Source organism: Leptidea sinapis, chromosome 10 (assembly GCF_905404315.1).
Source record: "Leptidea sinapis chromosome 10, ilLepSina1.1, whole genome shotgun sequence".
Classification (NCBI taxonomy): Eukaryota; Metazoa; Arthropoda; class Insecta; order Lepidoptera; family Pieridae; genus Leptidea; species Leptidea sinapis.
In genome coordinates, this window is record NC_066274.1 from 3,397,393 (window position 1) to 3,419,767 (window position 22,375).

At 35.6% G+C, this 22,375-nt stretch overlaps 1 protein-coding gene across 1 annotated transcript in view; it reads left to right on the forward strand.

Annotated features, from left to right (window-relative positions):
* The first annotated feature begins 8,618 nt into the window (after positions 1-8,618).
* LOC126966508 (patj homolog) overlaps positions 8,619-22,375 on the forward strand; it is a 35,532-nt gene continuing 21,775 nt past the window's right edge. Inside the window, exons 1-5 of the mRNA XM_050810621.1 lie at positions 8,619-8,634; positions 10,183-10,295; positions 17,491-17,639; positions 18,352-18,429; positions 21,282-21,483. Coding sequence (XP_050666578.1) covers positions 17,528-17,639; positions 18,352-18,429; positions 21,282-21,483 — 392 coding nt within the window. The 5' untranslated portion in view covers positions 8,619-8,634; positions 10,183-10,295; positions 17,491-17,527. The remainder of the gene's footprint in view (positions 8,635-10,182; positions 10,296-17,490; positions 17,640-18,351; positions 18,430-21,281; positions 21,484-22,375) is intronic.

Sequence of the window (22,375 nt, forward strand, 5' to 3'; positions counted from 1 at the left end):
TATAGCACTATCGACAGCAGAAGCTGAATACATAAGCTTATCCGAGGCTGCGAAAGAGGCCATATTCCTCCGAAAATTTTTAAAAGAAATCACAGATAAGGAGCCACCCGTTGTGATTCATATAGACAGACAGTCTGCTATGCTATTGCACAAAACCCAGTGCACCATCAGCAGATTAAACATGTTGATGTGCACTATCACTTCATTCGGGAAACTATAGAAAATGGAGCAATCACGCTGAGGTATTTGGAGACACAGCAAATGGTTGCTGATCTTTTGACAAAGGCAGTAATTAGAGGAAAGCATGAGTTTTGCAGAAGTGAGATGGGAGTGCATTGAGGATTGTCCGTGAGTGAGTGAGTGAAAGGATTAGAGGAGTCTGAATCTTGATAGGAAGTCTGATAGAAACAATTGAGGAGGAGTGTTAGAGCAAAGAAGTACAATTGTTCATTGACTGGCTGGTATGAATCATGACGTATGTTTGAATTTTTAGAGTGACTGCTGGTTTTTCTATGTCAAAAGAAAAACAAAAACTATCTTTATATCTGTTGTGTCAGCTGAGGCTGAACGCTGTGTTTTTCTATTATTAATGTCCTATTTTTATCAAATATACTATATAACTGTATCTGCTATGTTATTATCAAACACCTAATAATAATATCATTAAATAAAACAGAAAATATAAGTATTTTTATAAAAGAAATAATATATAAATACCACCTTGAGCATATTCAAGTGGCCTTCCCATAGGAAGGTAGAGGCACCCATAGGTGCCATCACATAAAGGTATAACAGGTAACGAAATGGCTGATAAGACTGCATATGAAGGTATTAATTCAGTTGATGTTTAAAAATGTTATAGAGATTCCTATGACTGATTGTCTCCAATATATTGACCAAGAAATTCTAAAGTGATGGTTAGACATGTGGAAGAAAGACCAAGATAATAAAGGAAAATGGTATGGCCGCATACACAAAAACATACCTGTCAGACCCTGGTACAATCAATTATTGAAGGATTGCAACAGAGATTTTATTACCACGATAAATAGATTGCGTTGTGGCCATAATACTGCACCGTCACACCTTGCAAGATTGGGTATTGTTGAGAATTAAATTTGCCCACATTACAATTCAAATGAAGGAACTATGGACCACCTTATTTTCGACTGCCAGACATTTCTGATTGACAGACTTGTGCTGGCTAGTGAAATCAGTGACTCCAAAATTTTATGTGATTCTTCATCCCGCCCGCCTCCACTTGATCAGTTATTAAGAGACAAAAGAAGGTATAAACCATTATATAAATATATTAAGAATACAATTCTTACAATATAAAATAAAGTGAAGTGATAAGTGAACTGTGAAATGAAAAGTATACATATTTAGATAATAAAAAAAAAGACTTGACATAAAGGTCTTAGTTACCAGGTCATAAAATCCCAAAAATAAAAAATAAAAATAAAAATAAATGCATTGATATTTCTGTTTGGCAAATGCAATGATTAATTTTAATTTCTTATGAAATAAATTTACTAAGCTTATTACCGGATTTTATTACTATAATATCAAAATCTCATCCATGATGAAAGCATCTGAAAAGTAAACTGGATTACATTATTATTTAAATAGTTATCCCAAATTATAATTTTCTTACGCCAATTTTATTATTCACAGCATGCAGTTGGGGATGAATATCTCGAATGCTTTGCAACAATTAGAAAGCGTGAAAGTGGCCGTGGAACAAAGTGATGACCCAAAATTAAAAGTAAGTAAAATTGTAACATGCTAAAGCATTTTTTTTTTCATAAACTATTCATTAATTTACTCCTATTTCAGGCCTCAACCAATGATGATTTGAACATGCTAATTAATTTATTGGAGAGCCCCATACTAAGGAGTATAGTAACACTACATGATTCTGTTGGATTGCTAGCTACGCAAGTTGCTCACCACCCTTCTATTATACCTGGAGATTTTGATATAACACCTGCTGGTAAATTTTTGCATATACTTTAGTGTTAAATCTGTTAAGATTTGTTTTGCCTGTACACAAGGCATCCTCAGGAGATGCTGACTCCCTAAATTCTGGCATGTGACCATAGATCAATATTGCTTTTATTACAGTTAACTGATAAAAAAAATATTGATAATTTTATTGGATGAAAATATTAGTTAATATTATTTGTCAAGTACGAGGTTTGGTTATTGGTTGATGTTGATGAAGTACAATATTTTATTAGCATTTAGATTTAGGCAAAATTCAATGAACTTTCCTATATAAATATACATTTTAAAAATCCTATCATATTGCCAACATTCTATGAAAAATAAAAAGCATTGGAAAATAACAGAGATTTTTTTTGTTAAAAAGCTTTACAACTCTGGTTTCTAGCCTTTTTAATCTAACAATTATTGATGACTCAGTCTATTACAGATCATTAAGGTACTTAATTGGCATTTACTTTTTTTACGTTTTATTTCATTACTTAACATTTACAAAATGTTCGTTCTGCATCTCTCTCACTGCACTGTTATGAGCTGGGACCCCATCTAGCTGTAGGTACATGTCCCACATTCCGGCTAAAATTTTTATAAAAACTATCTTACTACTTATAATATTAGGAAATATTCCACACCAACAATTAAAGGAAAATTTTATCTGGGGATGTTGTTTGCAATGGATTCTTTTATGACAAATAATGTCTATTTCATTCCGCTATTTAAGATACTTGTTTCATCAAAAGATAAGGTAAGATTAAACAAAAAATTGTGATGCCTATCTATTTCTTCCCTAAGCCAGTGGCAAAACCCCAGTCGCCTTTCATTATCACCTTGATGAATCTTTTGGGCTACTTGTCCATAATGATTGTTCTTGTGTTTATGTTTTTTTAGAACTGCAAAGATTGTGCTCTGAGAAACTTGAAGGTTCGTTCTGCTTCACAAGTTGAACCACTCGGATGTGTTCCATTCTGTTCCGATGTGTAGGGTACTATTTTCAATGCTGATCAGTATGTTTATGTTTATTATTTACAGGAGATCTGGCTTTGCAAGTTAAGAATCTTTATGGAGCACTCGAAGGGGAGGAAGAACAGAGAGTTCCACAGGTATCCCCACCTCAAAGCCTCGAATTCGGCTCTGGTTCTGAAAATGAAAGGATAATTGGTCTTGATTCAGCTTCTGTGGACTCTAACATGTCACCAAAACAGGTAACATAACTATTACTAAGCTAGAATATGGTTGATCAGTTCATTCAATTTATACTTTAATAAGTTTAAAATTTGGATAAAGGATTAAATGTTTATAAAATAATAGGAGCTTGAGTATTAAATTACGGCTTTAGCATTGGATTGAATTGCATTTTTAAATTTGGCTTAAAATAAAACATTTTAACTTTTATAATCAATCATGGTGCATATCTCCGGCCGAAAGTTTATGAAAACGCAGGTGGGTGCTCACTAGCCGATGTCGTCACACCTTGTTTGCTGTGCGGGACCATAGTACTCCTTCATAATTTACTAGATCATCTCTCCATCTAGTACCAGGTCTATCTTCTTCTTGTTTTGGTACCTAATGGGAGTTTTTGCAATTCTTATTATGACGTTGACATAATTGGCTATGCCGATGATACAGCTCTAATCTTACAAGACTCAACATGGCAAAATGTGTTCTGCAAAGCTGAAAACGAAATCCTCGAAATATCTATATATAAGTGGCTAAAGCATAATTTATTATCCTTAAACATTTCCAAAACGAACTATGTATGCTTCCATAAATCCCAACCATCATCCGCTCCACCAAATCTTTCCTTAAATATTCTCACCTGCCCTGATGACATAATCCCATGTTCTTGTGTTACTCTGAATAGGCTTAATGTTGTCCGGTATCTAGGTGTATACCTAGACGAAAGACTAACTTTTTCTGAACAAATACAATCTATTTCGTCAAGAATTCGTAAAACAATTCATTTTATGAAACTTCTACGGAATGGTTCTAGTAAGGAAACATTACTTCTGGTTTACACTGCACTTTGCCAATCTCTACTCCTCTATTGCATTGCCTCTTGGGGTAATGCTGCTAAAACGACTCTTATTAAAGCAGAGCGGGCACAAAGATCTGTTTTAAAGGTAATGTTTCGTAAACGCTTCCGTTTTGCTACTTATTCGCTATACAAAGAGGCTAAGGTTCTTACGATCAGGCAATTATATATTCAAAAAGCGATAACTTCCTACAATAAAACATTTCAGACAAATTTTTTATCCCGAAATAATACTAGACGAATTAAAATCCCTCATTATCTTGTAAAAACCAGTTTTGCTCAATGTTTTCCTTTCCTTATTTATTTAGTCAAGTAAATAAACTCTAAAATATAACTTATTTGTCTAAATATGAATTTAATAAGACAACTAAGGATATACTGCATTCCCTAGACTACGACTCTACCGAAAACTTGCTTAAAATAACCCACTAAGATTTTTCAAAACGCACACTCACACAAACACATCACACACGCACACTCACACACGCACACTCATACATACTCTGTCAGATCACTACTCAAATCATAAATAAATATTTTGTACGTGCTTAAACACATAGATAATGGTTACTATAACATATTATATTAATTTTAGAAAGGAGTACTTTACTCCTATCAAATATTTTCAGAACTCATTTAAAAATTTAATTTGAAGGTCACTCATGAACCGGTTTTGTTACTTAATTGTATTTGTATGTTCACTTGTTTTCCACGATACGCGCGAGGCATGCCTAGTGCGGAAAGCGCTGCTAATTTTGTATTTTTATGTATCCATTTTGTCAATAAATATATTTGCTTTCCTTCATTTCTTTTTTTTAGTTTACTTTTTTTCATTCTTCGTTATTTTGTCTTTTAGTCTAATACTACATAAGTTTCTTGCCATATTTATTTGCGTCAATTTTAGCCTTGGCGTATATTTGAGTGCCCAAGTTTGGCAGCCATATGTTAGCGTGAGAGTTACATATTATACAATTATTTCTAGGTAACACTGAAAATGTTTAAAAATGAAAAGTGGCTTAATGTAGAAAGTAGCCAATACTTTTATTGCTTTTCGAAGTAATGTCCGTTCCTCTGTACACATCGTCGCATTCGATGGAACCACTGAGAAAAGCAGTGGGCACAATCTTCCTTAGGGGTCTCTTCTATGGCATATCTGTACGCTTTCACCGTATCTTCAGGGCTCGTAAAGCGAATACCTCGAATTTTATCTTTAGTTCTTGGGAACAAATAAAAGTCGCAGGGCGCCAGGTCAGGACTGTATGGCGGATGACTCATTATCTCGACACCTGCCATAGTAAAATATCCAACAGTCCGTTTTGCGAAGTGCGCTGAAGCATTGTCGTGGTGAAGGAGGATCCTGCTTCGAAGGCGCTGCTGCCGAATTTTTTCCAAGACAACATGCAAACAGCGATTGACATACAGTCACTCTCTTATCTTCCTCTATCATGCGTCGCACAGCACTGATGCTATCTTCAATAGTCGCTGTTAAAGGACGTCCCTCACGCGGATCATCATTGAGATTGCTACGTCCACGCTTAAACTCGTTAAACCAATTATAAATAGTGGCACGAGATGGGGCTTCATTAAGAAATGCTAATCGCAGCCTATCATAGCTGTGTTGTTGAGTAAGCTCACAACGATAGTCATAATAAATCATTGACCGAAAATTTTTTGGCGTTAGGTTCATTTTAGTGTTCTGGAGGTTAAATTGGACAAGGTTCAATTTACCCCATTCCGCGACCTTCTCGAGAGAGGACTCGATAGAAGACACAAGTTTCTCCCGGCACTGGTCGACGTTTTCCCGAGAGAGATCTGCATGGCCCGTGTATACGGCATCACCAGTGCTGTCGTCTCCATAGCAATGTATGTGTGAGGTGTCCAACATATCATTGATATGCAGAAGAAACAGCGTGGGAGATAGTACACAGCCTTGGGGCACTCCAGCGTTCACGGGCTTGGGAATCGAGCAAAAACCATCGACAACGACTTGTAGGCTGTGACCCCGGCGACCGACAATACGGCGAAAGTCGTATTTTGCCTGCCCGGGCCTGTAGTTTGCCGGATCCGAACTGTCTCCTTTTTTTTTTGATCGGATGGACAAGGGCTGACTTCCATGAGTCAGGGACTACGCCTTTGGAATAAGAGTGCCGGAATAAACGCGTTAGCACCGGCGTCAACTCAGGGGCACACGTTCTAAGCACGATTGGAGAAATGCCATCCGGCCCGCTCGACTTCCTGACGTCCAACGAAAACAGAGCTCGCCTAACAGTTTTCTGTCTGAACTGTACTTCAGGCTAGATAGATAGATAGAAATGTCACTAATACTTAGCAAGGGGTTGAAAGGTTTGAATAACATCAATAACTACAGGTCCATTAGTATGATTACCAACTTCTACAAAACCTTCGCAAAGATTTTAACAAATGGAATAAACACCTTTCTAGACATACAACAGCCACCAGAATAAGCTGATTTCCGAAGCTCTTGGAGAGTCAGCAGATTGGGATAGGATGCGCTCCTTTTTTGCATCCTACCCTTGGGGCAAGGTTTGTTTCCCTTCGGATGATCCTAGTGCCTGCGCCGTTGCAGTAGCCGATGTGATACTGCAGGGCATGGATATTTTTATACCAAGCTCTGTAGTACCGATCGGTGGCAGATCACAGCCCTGGTTCGATGAGTCAGTTAAAGCAGCATCTGACTGCAAAAAACAGGCGTATCGAACTTGGGTTGCGGCGCTGGGCACAAAGGATCTGAACTGCAAAGTTCTTGAGAGGAAATATAACCGTGCCTCCAGATTTTTTAATCGGCAAATCGCCCGTGCGAAGTCAAAGCACGTCGTCAAAATAGTCACGCACGTCGTCTAATATATTATGTAGTAGTAGTAGATTGCCTGATGGGAGTTCTAAAGTATCCTAAAATATGAGAAAATTGTGGTTTTACACGAAGAAAACCGCTGTTGCTAGTTGAGCAGCAGGTAGTATTTAACAGACTTCAAAAAAGGAGGTTCTCAATTCGACGCGTATATATATATTTTGGTTCAATTATGTTTCTTGCTTTTTTATCTGACCGATTATTTATACATATACATATGTATGTACGTGTGTATATTAGAATGATTTTGTTTCAATTATTTATGTAGGTATTGATCTCTAACAGTCAAGCAAACGGGGTCGTAACATAACCCCAAAACTTCTTAAAAAACAAACTTAACTTATGACTTTTCCCAAACTTTAGAAAAAAAAACGATATATAATTTTGCATACAAAAATATTTGTTTTCTGTTAATTTTATATTTACCTTTTTGATTTCCCGCTTGATAATTTTCGAAAATCGGGTTTTCATCAGATACGTTTTAAGGTCCTAGGAAGCTAGCCTGACTATTCCCGCGATGGTGTCCGTAAGTGTGTATGTATGTGTGTGTGTGTGTGTGTATATATGAGTGCACGAGTGTGTGTGTGTACGAATGTATGTAAACCTCTTATAACTTTTGAACGGCTCGACCGATTTCATCGCGGCCGGCGCCATTCGAAATGGCTTGACCAAACTTAGATTTTGAATAAAATTCGGACGGTAGGTATTGAGAAATCTCAAAACAACTATGATAAAAAAGTTTTCTAAATGTGTTATTGTTTGGAATAGTTTTAAAACGGCTTCGGGTACCTACTAGGGTTCCTTATTTATCTTTTATTATAATAATACAAATTATATTTTTGAGCTCAAAGAGCTCAAAATCGTCATAAGTACCATTTGAAGATTTTAGGTATGGAATTAGCGGGAAGTTCCAGGGATGGCCTTTAGGGTCAACCATTTTCAAAATTTTTTGGATGATTTTTTTGCTTTAATTGATGAAAAAACCAAATTAATAAATATAACTTTCTTTTTGTCCTTGACTCTATTTGAAATGTTGACATCACAATATTTAATAAACTGGAATATTTTAGCTACTTATTGCTACCTAACATCCAAAACTAGCTACAAAAACAGGAGATCAACGTATGTTTGTCTTTTACTAATCTTACCAATATTATAAATGTGAAAGTTTGTATGTCTGGATGTATGTTTGAACTTCTTTAACGCAAAATCTACTGAATAGATTTTGATGAAACTTGACAATAATATAGCTTACACACCAGAATAACAAATAGGCTATAATTTATAGAACTATAGTGTGAATTATACAAAATATAAAGGAAGTGTGATTGTTACTAATGAATACAACTAGCGCCATCTCTTATCAACTAGCAAGGAAAAGATCAATACACTTTATATAGCAAAACAACGTTTGCCGGGTCAGCTAGTTACTAATAAAGACCGCTTGAAATTGAATGCAGCATTCCATCATGAGCCTCGGCAGTCATATGTTGGAGACACACAGTGCTTCTACCTCATAGATAGGAATACTTCTACAATCCCTCATACACTTCAGGTGACTAATATATTAACTAATTAATATTTTTTTTGTTTAAGAGTCGTAGTTTGATAGAAGCAAGCAGAAATGATGACTCCTTAGTATCAGCTTCGACCAATATAGTCGCAGGAGACTGGGCACAAGTAGAAATTATCAATTTAGTTAATGACGGTACAGGACTTGGATTCGGTGAGTTACTAACAAATTATCCTGGCATAATTAAATTAGCAAAGGCAAAGGACAGGTCTGAATAAAATACGAAAATAATGAAATTAATAATAAGTAATATAATAATGAGATTATTTTCAAACGTCTTTTTGACCGTCTGGTTGTAGAAAGGAAAAGTTTTAGTCTCGTTAACTCGAGTCTTGTTGAAATCTTAATTAAAAATAAAGTGATTTGAAAGGTTAAACATTTTTTATATAGAAAAAGTTGAAAAGTGTCGGAAAAGCAGTGAAAGATTATCGAGAAACAACAAACCACCGCAGAATACTAACTCACAAAAAGCCAGAACTGAAACCTGACAACAAGAAGAAATTAATTTTAATTTCCAATCATCTTTAACCGATTTATCTAATACTAGCTGACCCGGCAAACGTTGTTTTGCCATATAAAGTATAATTCACGCGATAGTTTTAAAAGTAATAAAATATTGCCTATTTTATAGCCTGTACATCATTTTGTTCTATTGTCAATAGTTTTTGCAGCGCACGCAAAAATAGGTTTTCGATTTTACACCTTGTGTTACAAAATAGCAATTTTACTACGGATCCCTAATTTTGAAAAAAAAAACATATAGCCTTCAGCCTATAGCCTTCCTCGATAAATGGACTACCCAACACTGAAAGAATCATTCAAATCGGACCAGTAGTACCAGAGATTAGCGCGTTCAAACAAACAAACAAACACTGCAGCTTTATAATATTAGTATAGATTAACAAATTTTGGATTACCAAAGAAAATTTTTAATTCAACAAAATAAGCAAGAATTTAAATTCACAATTTTTGAGGAAAGAGCCTTCTTCGCTATTCTGATTGAGCTTCCTATTAATTTTGCTCTAATAAAAATAATAGTTTAAAAAAACTGAAAAACACCCTTTTTTATGAAAAACCGAACTAAAAATTTAATTTGAATTGAGAATAGTGTAATTTTTTTAATAAATGTAAATAATACTTTTGATGAAGAACAATAATAAAAAAAAGTTTGGGGTGCATGATATTAGTACTTATATAGTACCTAAATAACTTTTATTGGTCCCACTGAAAGATCGGCGCTGGTTGCGATAGCGAAGTGTAACATACATTCTCATATGTAATTTGTTTTCTATATTTATTTATATATATATTATTATGTAAAATGTGATTTATTAAGTAAATATTGTGTTTGTTGCAAATAAATGTCTTTCTTCCCTTTTGTACACACCTAGGGCAGTAAAGTAAGAAATGTCTAAGATCACAGGTAATGCCTGATATACAGAAAGCGGCAAACGACTTCGTATGGCGTAGCGGTGCTAAACTTGATACTTTATAACCGGGGCCTTGCACCCCACGCTTTTTTTTAAATATTTTCCTATTTCTTATTTATACTATTGTTTATATTAATTAAATTTTTCACACTATTCTTAATTCAAATTTATTTATTATTTTTTAGGTCGGTTTTTTATGAAAAACTTGTTTTTTAGTTGTACACATGTGTGTACTACTTCTTCATATTATTTATATAAATATATTTTAAAGGTATTATTGGAGCTAGAACAAGCGGAGTCATTGTTAAGACTATTCTGGCAGGAGGGGTGGCCGACCGCGACGGTCGTCTCAAATCCGGAGATCACATACTACAGATTGGTGATGTATGTGCCAACCATGAAAATAAATCTTATATTTCGCCAGTTGCAGAATCGAGCAGCGCGATCTTTTAGTATTAGGACGCAGAGCAATGCAATTTGGCAGAAGTGTTTTAGATTTTTTTTAATGAAAATAAGGGACGAGACGGGCAGCACGTTCAGTCCTGTACATTACAATGCAGTGCCGCTCAGGATTCTTGAAAAACCCAAAAATTCTGAGCGGCACTACAATAATTGCGCCCGTCACCTTGAGACATAAGATGTTAAGTCTTATTTGCCCAGTAACTTCACTAGCTACGGCGTCCTTCACACCGAAACACAGTAATGTTTACACATTACTGCTTATGTTGTACATTTTTGGCTAGATATCATGTAAGAAATTTACTCGCACCAAGGAGGTTGTATCCTAGTTCAAAGTAGCCACTGCGCCAAGCCAGCAATTTCCTACTAACTATTCTTATATAGTTTATGCGTACAGGACATTGAGGTCAATGGTATAAATTTATTATTTATTTATTATTACAAGAAGTGAACAATATAGGAAGAGATAGAAAATATAAATATAGATGCGTCCTAACACATGTTTCACAGATACAATCATAACAAAAAGAAAAATCAAAGGTACAAACGGCAACCTTTACATGAATAACTAATTTGATTATGCGCATTGATACAAAAGATGTAAACAAATTAAATTAAACTTGGGGCAACGATAACAACGCTTTTAATTTTAATTCTAAACCGTGTCTGAACAAATAAGGGGAGAACGAAAATGTCGATATCATGAAAACAATTATTATAAGATTAACACATCCTGTGTAATGGCGCGCGAAACCCAATGTTTGTTCTTGGGGACGTCGCGATTAATAATAATAATTAATATATATTTATTTTCTGAAGTAGGCTGACCCTGTATTACAGATCACCAGGACCTCACCCCTAGACATAAGGATCACAATTATTAAAATACTATAAATCCGTACTAGTACCTAGAAGAGCATTAATAATAATAGATGACTTTAAATTTGTAAATTACTTGTAATATAATGTGTGTGAGTGAGTGAGTGAGTGTGTGTGTCAGTTACTATTAGTGTAGAAGGTATAGTCCAATGTATTTGAGGTAGCTGGTGGTAATGTTCACATTGTCACTGTCTGCTGATGACTTTAGGTGAGCCTGATGGAGATGGGCTCGGAGCAAGTGGCCGGAGTCCTGAGAGCGTCAGGCTCTCGAGTCCGTCTGGTGGTGGCGCGACCCGTGGACCCAGCTTCCGTGCCCGCTTGCGTCGCGCCCGTTGTACCCGCCAGGTACACACACACAGGCCACTAGGCAATAATACATAATACAAAGATCAAACTAGAGCAGAGAATTGCTTCTGATTTTGACAATTTTGTTTCTGAAATTCCAATTTATCTCACAAACACTCTCGTCTCCTCCACCAGGATTGCTCATTCACTTTTTCTGGAATATGTTGAAGAATGTAAACAAGATCTCAATTAAATGTTGGTTGCCTCGCAGAAATTGCTAAAACTTTTAGATCTCTAGATATGAAAAAATGCTACTATAGAGTTCACTAAACGATGTCAAGCACCATGTCTTGCAATAGTTATTATGGTGGTATTAAACTTATTTACCAGTGGGAGGCTCCTTTGCACAGGAAGCCGGCTAGATTATGGGTACCACAACGGCGCCTATTTCTGCCGTGAAACGGTAATGTGTAAACACTGTATTTCGGTCTGAAGGGCACCGTAGCTAGTGAAACTACTGGGCAAATGAGACTTAACATCTTATGTCGCAAGGTGACGAGCGCAATTGTAGTGCCTCTCAGAATTTTAGGGTTTTTCAAGAATCCTGAGCGGCACTGCATTGTTATGGGTAGGGCATATCAAATACCATCAGCTGAATGTCCTGCTCGTCTCGTCCCTTATTTTCATAAAAAAAAAACATGGTGTCTTTCCTGACCTTGCTAAGTATAGTAAAATCACACCAATATTTAATTCGGGACTCGCACTTCCGAACCGAATGACTATCGTTCTGTTTGTGTGTTGCCGACCCTTAGTAAAATTAAAAAAAGTTAAGCTATTTGTTTACTTATCTCTCATAAGTTACTTCATATCAAACAGTTTGGCTTTACTAGGAGACGTTCAACTTCGGATGCAGGTGTTGAGCTAACCAAAAATAATTTTAAGGCCTGGGAGGAATCACAGAACGCACTTGGTGTCTAGAAACCTTAGTGTATGAATCTATAAAACACATATATAATGTTTTCCTATATTCTTTTACTTTTTCTATTAGTTGTGTTATAGATTGTATGAGATCTATTGTAGAAAACCGTTTGCTGAAACCTGCTTGTTGGTTTTCCTCTAAGCTGTTCGTAATTCTGTTCAATATTATTTTTGAAAATATTTTATATAAATTTGTCATAAGACAATTGGCCTATAATTACTTAGGTCACTTCGATCTCCTTTTTTATGTAGCAGTATGATGGTGGACTTTGACCATTGTTCTGGTGTAACTTCTTCTCTAAGGATATTATTAAACAATTCTTGTAGAGGTTCTAAGAGCGGGGTAGATAGTGATTTTAGCACTTCATTAGTAATGTTGTCACTTCCGGGGGTCTTGTTTTTTTGGGATTTTATTACATGTTCGATTTCAGATTTAAGAATATTTGGTGTCTGTGTATTAATGTTGTTGATATTGTGATTGTAATTAATTGGTATTAAACAACGACTAGAGCAGGCGTTACTTTCAATGCTATAAAGATTGTAAAGTTCTGTTGCTTGATTTATGATCTCAGGACGTCTAGATTTCATGATTCCTTCTTTATTTTTTAGCTCTCCTATCCATTCGGACTTAACGTTAACGTTAAGTTCTTTCTAAGCTTTCCGTACATCCCCTGTTTTACTTATAAATTTTTCGAAAGTATTTTGTCCCTTTTTTTTTGTGTAATATTTCTATTGATATTTTTACTTATTCTTATTACTTCAGATTTTACTGTTGCTCTTTTTTCTTTGTATAATTTTTCTCTCTGTTGTAAGAGAAGTCTTGTTTCCTCATTGATGTATATATTCCTCTGTTTCTCTTTTCGTGGCAAACGATTCAAAAACTCTTGTAATTGTATTTGTAAATTATCGTATTGGGTTTGTACTTCTGTAGATGTATGTACGGCTTCCATAAATTTCTTTTTCCAATAGCTAGCAGCATCTTCTGAGAGATTCGGTTGTTGTCTAGTATAGTCAACGGATTTTATTTTTCTTCTTTTTGGTTTTGACTCTAAGGATACTGCGCATCGTATCATCCTGTGGTCAGTATTAAAGTTTAAGTTTTTTATTATATCAAATTTAGTAATACATGATGGTCGGTTCGAAAGAATATAGTCTATCTCAGTACATTGTTGACCGTTTAGGGATCGCCATGTCCATTTTTTGTGTGGTTTGCATGGAAATATACTGTTTATAATATAATAATTGTTTTCGAGTGCAAATTCGATAAATCTCTGGCCGTGTGGACTTCTTTTGCCATGTACGTATTTCCCCATGTTTTTTCCTTCATTTTTTGAGCTTTTCCTATTCTTGCGTTAAAATTGCCGTGTAAAATGACATTTTTTGTGGGGTATAGTCTAGAGCAGATTGTACTGTTTGGTAGAATAGGTCAATGTCTTCATTTGAGTACATTTCTGTGGGAGCATATGCTTGGATAAATGACCAGGTAGAATTATCATCTGTTTGTATTTCTAGTAATGCGACATGGTCTGAAAAGCTTTTTATAGTTAATATATTTTTCTTAAGATGTTTTTTATTAAAAATCCCACTCCATTCCTTCCATTCGTTCCAGATGTATGATATAGGATATAATCAGCATATTCATCTATAGGTAGTTTCCTTTCCTCTTCTCGTTTCGCATAACCCTATAATGTCCCAGTTTAATGTCTTATCAGCGTACTTTAGTTCCTCTATTCTACTATCTGCTAGTAAGGTTCTTACATTAATACTTGCAATATATAAATTTTGTTTCTGTTGTCGTTTGTTCTTGGTAATATTATTATTATTGATTTTTTTACCTTGATTTTGTTCCTAATTTAGGAGGTTTTGGTCTGACTCCTCCACGGTGACCGGCCGGCTTGGAGAAGGTAGAGAGATTGAAGAGGCACTTTTTAATTTTTTGGTATAGCTTCTACTTGTTCACTTAATGGCGTATTCTTGTTAAAATTAATTTGTGACTGGCGAAAAAAACTAGTTATGTCTTGTGGTTTGTTTTTTTTAGGTATTTGATTCATCCCCCCATAGTTGCTTTGTTTTGTTGTTTGTTTCTCCGTCTCCTCGGGTGAGGTTGACAAAAATCGTTTGCTCGAGTTCCTTCCTGTGGGGTTACGAGATTCTGATTCTTGTGTTTTCAGCGTCATAATTTTATCATAGCGTAGAACTACTCTCTTTCCTGATTCTCGTTCGCGCTTAAGTGTGTCCTGTAAGTCTTTCCGCTTTTGTAACACACTAGGTGAAAAATCCTCTTTCAAGTACATGTTTGAGTTAATAAGTGACTTTTTCTTTTTGAGTATATCTATTTTTCGGCTAGCTGTTGTAATAGTAACAACCACTGGTCTGGCCTTTCCATTGTTTTTTCCCATTTTGTATACACTTTCAATTTCCCATTTCTGGCATGGTACTCCCATGTTGTTATTAATTATGGCTAACACTATAGAGAGTAGACTTTCATATCCTTTTTCTTCTTCTTCGATACCAAAAAATATTACATTCCTCCTTCTTAGCTGTTTATCTAGGCTTTCTATGCAGGTTTGTTGTTTTTCAATGATTTCCTCTAGGTTTTTAATATAGTTGAACTTTTGGTTTATGTTGTTATTGATTGATTCTTTAATGTTCTGTTCCATCACTTTTATATCTTGTTTTTGTTCTTCTTGTATGTTTTGTAAGATTCTTACGATGTCATCCATTATAAATTTCTTTTTAGTGCCCTCTATTATGCGTAACACTGACTATTAAAGCTTTTGTAAAAAGAAAGATAAAGGTTTGTAGGTGGTTTTTACAGACGACGGTAGATGGCGTTATTTTAAATAGATGTTAGTTAATATAATGACTTTTGTTCCACGTTTAGTGTAAAATTAAGGTTATATATTTATACAAGATCTTCAAAACAGTCAAATTGCCTTTAATTCTTAAGAAATTTTGAAAATCTGACCTTATTTTTATCCAATATCCTTATGTTTCCCACTAAATTATTCTTCATAAAACTGTTAACATCGGTTGAATTTGATGACGATTTTTTTTGGCTAAAAGCTAGTAAGTTTGCAACTCTCAAGATGTATATCATTTAACCTGAAATTTCACTGTTCACTTCGCAAGTTTAGCGTTATTTCACATAAATTTGTATGTTAATTTATTTTTAATTACGATTTTTTAACAGAGCTGATGTAAACACGAGTACAGTAGCGCCCTCTATCAAACACGAAAAAAATAAATATTGATTATAAGTCGAGATATTTTTTATTTTAAATAATAAATTAATTTACTAAAGACATCGATATTATTAAAAAGAAAGTAGAAAACCTCATTATTACTACACTGACAATAACCTTGTTTGAAATATTTATATAACACACTATTACGAGCATATCGTTTATGTTGCGCGAAAAATCGTTAGTTTATTTGAATTTTGCGAGATGAGTGAAGCAATGAGTGTCTTCTTGCAATGTAGTACGTAAGAGGTTTTACGAACTCGTGAATTATGATTTTAACCAGCACATGTTTTATATTGGTGAAGGGTTCTTTAAAGGAATAAAATATAATGTCATTGAAGCTTGTAACGTACTGGAAACATTGATTGATATTATCCTCATATTATGTTCGCTTTTTAAACATTTTCCACTTTGCACTTTCATGGTATTACGCAATACGCACTCGGATCGATTTCTAATTTTAAACACATTAGTTGACCGGATACGCCAAACCACCGATATCTTTAAAACGGAGATCAGTTTATGAATGTAGCTTTTCTGTTGCGATCAAAGACTGTGCAATCTATACAATTTATTTAAGTATATAGTTTTTGTCTTGCATAGTTGCCAATACATCACAATTAGATTTGCAGTATATTTTGTCTGCTCATTATTAGTTTGACAGTCAACAGTATTTTAAAACCTTAAGCCTGTCGTAGTCGCATTAATTAGCCTTAACGAGGAGCTACTGCAATTGAGGACAGGAATGTCTTATCCCAAAAAAGTTGATCTTGGCAATACTTGTAGGATAGAATAAACCATAATAAATGTTTTCATCCTACAACCAGATCGTCAAAAAGGTATTTAAAACTCTGTTTGCATACAACAAGTTCCAAAAACACAGTTTTAACCTTTGTTTGAACCACTCGTTTTTCCGTAGTCGAACGAATTATAATTTTTATAAAGGAAGAGTAAAAAGAAAATTGCAGAAATACATAAAACTGCCACAGTTACCGTCCCACAAGAAGGCAAAAAAAAGAAGTCTGTTTGTAACTTATTAAAATATTTGAGGTGTAAAATAAAACGTTAGTATAATGTTTTACCACAGTATGCATAATGACATCCCACTTATGAAATATGTTTTATTGTAATTTTCAGTAATTAGTGTACTTAAACGTGAAAAGTGATTCCACTACCCTTGCGATGGTGATCTGTATAATTGCCACACCACCTAACAAATTTTTAATTGAAAAATTGTTTAGTTTGCTCTAAAAATCTCGCCTAACCGAACTGACACGCGTGCCGGGACTGTTTGTAAGCCCAGCCCACTACGGTATACTTTTAGTTACCATATTTTAGAGCGTCAGAAATGCTTCCATGTTTATATAATAATAATAATATTGACACACTTTTACACAAATTATCTTGCCCCAAATTTGGCATAGCCTGTACTATGGGTTGCAAGACGACGATATATTTAATACGATATACTTACTTAAACATACATAAATACATATAAACATCCATGACTCGCATCCATATTCGTTTGCACCTACCGGGATTCAAACACGGGACCTCTAGTTTAGTAGGTAGGGTCGCTATATAGTCATATATACGAGTATATATATGCGTTCACTGCCTAAATCTCACTTCTTCTTTGACAAACAACAGACACTCAAATTCGGACTTCTGTTTTAATATCGCGTTCTTTATAACATAGATTTGTCAGTGAAACATATTATTTTTATCAACAGACTGCTGTCGAGCCCCGAGTCCCTGGACCGTTACCTGATGGAAGCAGGGTTCGAGCAAGTGTTTCACACTCAACCGACGCCGCTGCCCTCCAGCCAGAATACTTCCAGGTTCATGTTTGATGCATGTATCACACCGCCGCCGACCGCTGGTGAGTGATGACTTCTGTATAGGACCCGTGAAGGAAGGTCTGAGGCTGTGAAAGAGAGACGTCGAACGATTGAGATAGAGTATGAGTGATGAAAGCGACAGTAGAGGACACCTGTCGTCCGGCCGGTGTCTGCGATCGCTTTTTTTATATGAAAATAAGGGACGAGATGAGCAGGACGTTCACCTGTTAGTAATTGATACGCCCTGCCCATTACAATGCAGTGCCGCTCAGGATTACTGAAACACCCAAAAATTCTGAGCGGTACTACAACTGCGCTCGTCACCTTGGGATATAAGTTGTAGTCTCATTTGCACAGTAATTTCACTAACTACGGCGGCCTTCAGACCGATCGATCCTATTGTTATTTGATCTTCTGCAGCAGCCCATGAAGGATTCCTTAGCAGCAAGTAACATAATATAAAAGTTATATAGAAAGGAAAATGATATTAAATTATTTAAATGGAAAAGACATAAAATCTTTGTTCAAAATCATACAGTGCAAAAGAGCAATAAATTCGTACCAACTGAGAAACCTTCGTGGACTCATGCACAACACTTTGCTGAAGAATATCACATGATTTAATGCATAGTGTACGATTCTATAAAGGACATACAGACAAACATTCATATTATAAATGTAGATTTGGACTATGTATAGTTGTTATGGCAGTGGAAACATTAAAATGTTTTATAATAATATCAAAATGGCCAGATGCTGAGTCTCCGGAAGTGGACCGATTCACCGTTCAGTTGAAGAAAGATGAAAATGGACTCGGTATCACGATTGCAGGTAACACTATCACAACATATTATAAAACTGTTTGTCTGTTCACGAAAAACTCAAAAACTACATGTCTATCTTATAGATGGGCGGATTGTGTATGGCACAAGGCGCTTCTCTCAAAACTTTCGTCATTTGGGCTTCCCAGAGTTTATGCTAGTAGACCTCTTTTCTCACTGGGCGCAGCATATTCGTATCGTCGACAGTTATTGCTCGAATGGAAACGAGAGTACTGGTAATATACGGTCCATGCAGGTCTCTCCCGGGAAAACGTCGACCAGTGCCGGGAGAAACTTATGTCTTCTATCGAGTCCTCTCTTAAGAAGGTCAGGGAAGGGGGAAATAGAACCTTCTCCAATTTAGCTTCCAGAATACTCGACAACACCTCCTTTAAAGCTTCGCCTAGTATCGGAATACTAGGTCTCTAATTCTCGAGCGATTGCCAATTTCGCGGTCATCTAAAGGGAAAAGCCAAATTGACTTCGACGAAGCTGGGCGTATAGGGCACGGCAATACTTCAAGCCGGCCCACATTGTAGCGTTCTACAAAGGGCAGGTGCGGCCACATATGGAGTATTGCTGTCATCTCTGATAAAACTGATATTAGAGACTTAGGGGTTTTTTTCGATAACAAATTAACGTTTCTGCCTCATATTGATAATGTAATTAATAAATCTTCAGAAATGCTAGGCTTTATCATAACTGTAAACGATTCCGTAATCTAACAACTAAAATAACCCTATACAATGCTTATGTGAGCAGTAATCTAGAATACTGTAGCATTGTTTGGTCACCTCAATACAACATTCATCAATTAAGAGTTGAACGCATTCAAAAACGGTTCTTATGGCACCTTGCTCTTTCATGTGGGGTACATAAGCAATTGCCATCGTACTGTATTATGATAAGTTGAGACACAGTACGATGAAAAGTCGTTGTGTTCGACGTCAAATGCTAGATCTAATATTTTTATACAAAATAATTAGAAATCAGCTCGGCTGTCCATCACTCGTGCACTCCATCAGCTTACGAGTTCCCCGCCAAGTACCAAGGCGTGCGCAAGTCGGAGCTGGCCTGTTCCATCAGCCATTTGCCAAAACTAACCTTAAGCAATTTTCTCCCATACCACGCCTATCAAGAAATCCATCTGTGTTTGTTGTTAAGTAGATATTTTTAAAGATTCTTTACCTGCGTTTAAAAAAAATATAACGAGATTGTTAGGCGTCAAATGATCGATGATCTTCTTCTTTTTATTCTTTCTTTTCAAATGCGCATGTATCTTGATTTTTTAATTTTTGTTCTGTTTTATTTTATTGTTTTCTTGGTGTCACTGAAGCAAAGACTGTGCATGTTGTGACATCTTAATTTGTTGTACATTCAACTCATTCTTTGTTAATATTTGATATATTTTAAGCGTATTAGAATGTAACAACTACTGGTTGTCCTATAAATGGTGTGTCTTCTACCGAATTTGTCACGAGGAGTGTTTCGAAGAGTTGTTTTATGATTCCTGCCGCTGAATTCCAACGATTTAATTATAACCGTTAATATAATGCTCGCATCATTTCTTTATTTAGTGCGGTGTACATTGATGTATCTTCTCTACTCAATAACTCTTGTGTTTAATTTTTTTTTACTGACTTATGTAACGCTGACCTTACACTAAATGACTGATCATTTACGGCCGTTCCCAATATTCAGTCTACCTGCGGTTGTGGCCTACTTGAGATAAAAATCGTAACTATCGTTGACTTTTCTGTCCCAATAAACTTATCGACGGTAATTCACCTTATCCGTACACGCTGTCTGTCAGTGCGAGAACGTATACATCCATAAGCTATTGAAGTTTGTATGGAAATTGCAATTCACGCGTCCCAATATAAGGCGATAAGAATGACTTATCGGATATATTGGGACAGCTTCAGATTATTGATAGCTAATTACTGACAGCAGTTGGTAGTAATTTATATCTATCTGTAGATAGTATATTGACAACGGCTGTTATTATTTTTATCTAAACCCATGCTTTAAATACTCTATTAAAGATTCTGAAACAGTTAGCTTATTGCTAACATTAAAACACCTAATGTTCTGATAACCATTACATCATCCAAACGAGTGTTGTAATGTTGTACTGTATTTCATAACAACACTCCTATGTTTTTTTTTTTCGATCCTTTCATACGCAATTAGTTTCAACAGACATCCACATTCTTATTGCTCGATGCGTGGTATCTGTATGAATTTCAAAAAAAGAACATTTTCGTTTACGCGCGTTGTCTAAAAAAAGTAGGATATTCGAATCCCCGCCATTTTTCTTCGATATTTTTATTGTTTTGTTTACAAATAATGAGCGATTCATTTTTAATGCTGCAAAAGAACATTATATTCGAGTGAATTTAAATAAATAATTGTTTCTTGAATACATACAGTTTATTTGTATATTATAATCAGTAATGAATGATATAAGGTTATTACTAGGACTGGTGTTTTAATGTTAGCAGTAAGCTAACTGTTCCAGAATCTTTTAGAGGATTCATATTCTGGGTGTAGATAAAGTCTTGTATGCAACTGTTGATAATTAGGTATTAAAACACTTATGTGATACTATTCCCACTATTTTAAAACCACTTTCGTGTTTTAATACCCCTTATTAGACAACAGTTGTATAAATAACTATTGTTGCATCACTTTACATATTAGATTGTAATTAAAATAATTTGTAATAAAACTACGAAGGATTAACACCTTCGACAGTGTAAATCAGTTTCTTATCGCTTCTCCTCATTAAAGCTCAATGTTTCCGTAGCGGGGTAAATGGTAAGATCGCGGCCCCTCCCATGTCTTTTCCGTCAATTGCAGGATATGTGTGCGAGAAGGAGGAGTTGTCCGGGATATTCGTGAAGTCAGTGACGGCGGGTAGTGCGGCCGCCCAGAGTGGGCGCGTGCGAGTCAACGACCGCATCGTGGCTGTCGACGGAGTGTCGCTGGCGGGCAAGTCCAACCAGCGGGCGGTGGACGCGCTCAAGCAGAGCGGCCACGTGGTCACACTGGAGCTCGAGAGGTGACGCATTGGACCACGGAATAATATTCAAATTCAAATTTTTTTATTCAAAATAGGATTTATAATCACTTATTGAACGTCAAAATCTACCACCCATTCAAAAGAGACCGCCTCAGACCTGAGAAGAATGGGCGCAAGAAAGTCAGCGGGCTTTTTTTTTAATATAAAATATGGATTACAATGTAATATCGTACAATATACATTTATAATTAAAGAGCCTGAGGGGTGTTCGCTTTAATCCCAGTCCGTGGTGTCATTAAGAAAATCGTTTATGCTATAATAACCTTTCCCACACAAACGTTTTTTGACAATTCTTTTAAATTTCGTAACACATTTGTTTTGTACATTTTCTGGGATCATATTGTAGAAGCATATACATCGCCCAACAAAAGACTTACTAACTCGACCCAATCGAGTAGTAGGCATAATAAGTTTATGTTTGTTTCTCGTGTTAACATTATGAATGTCACAGTTTCTAGAAAATTCCTCAATGTGCAAACATTATCAAAAATGTATTGAGAAGCAACAGTCAAAATGTTTAATTAACAATTGGAATTGAATTAAGAACACAAAACTGGTCACGACAGCAGCCCTACTCTCACTCTTTAAATGACATCATGACCTAGTGGCCCAACCCACATGTATGGAATACACTAATATTTATTAAACTTTAAACACGAATTCCTTAAAGTGTGATATTTGTGGCTTGGAACGTTTTTCAGGAACTAAGTCCAATTACAACTAAAAAAAAATTTTTTTGTGGCATGAAAAATAGATGTTGGCCGATTCTTAAATCTACCCGATATGAGCACAAAATTTGATACAAATCGGTGCAGCTGTTTTAGAGGAGTTTCGTAACAAACACCGCGACACGAGAATTTTATATATTAGA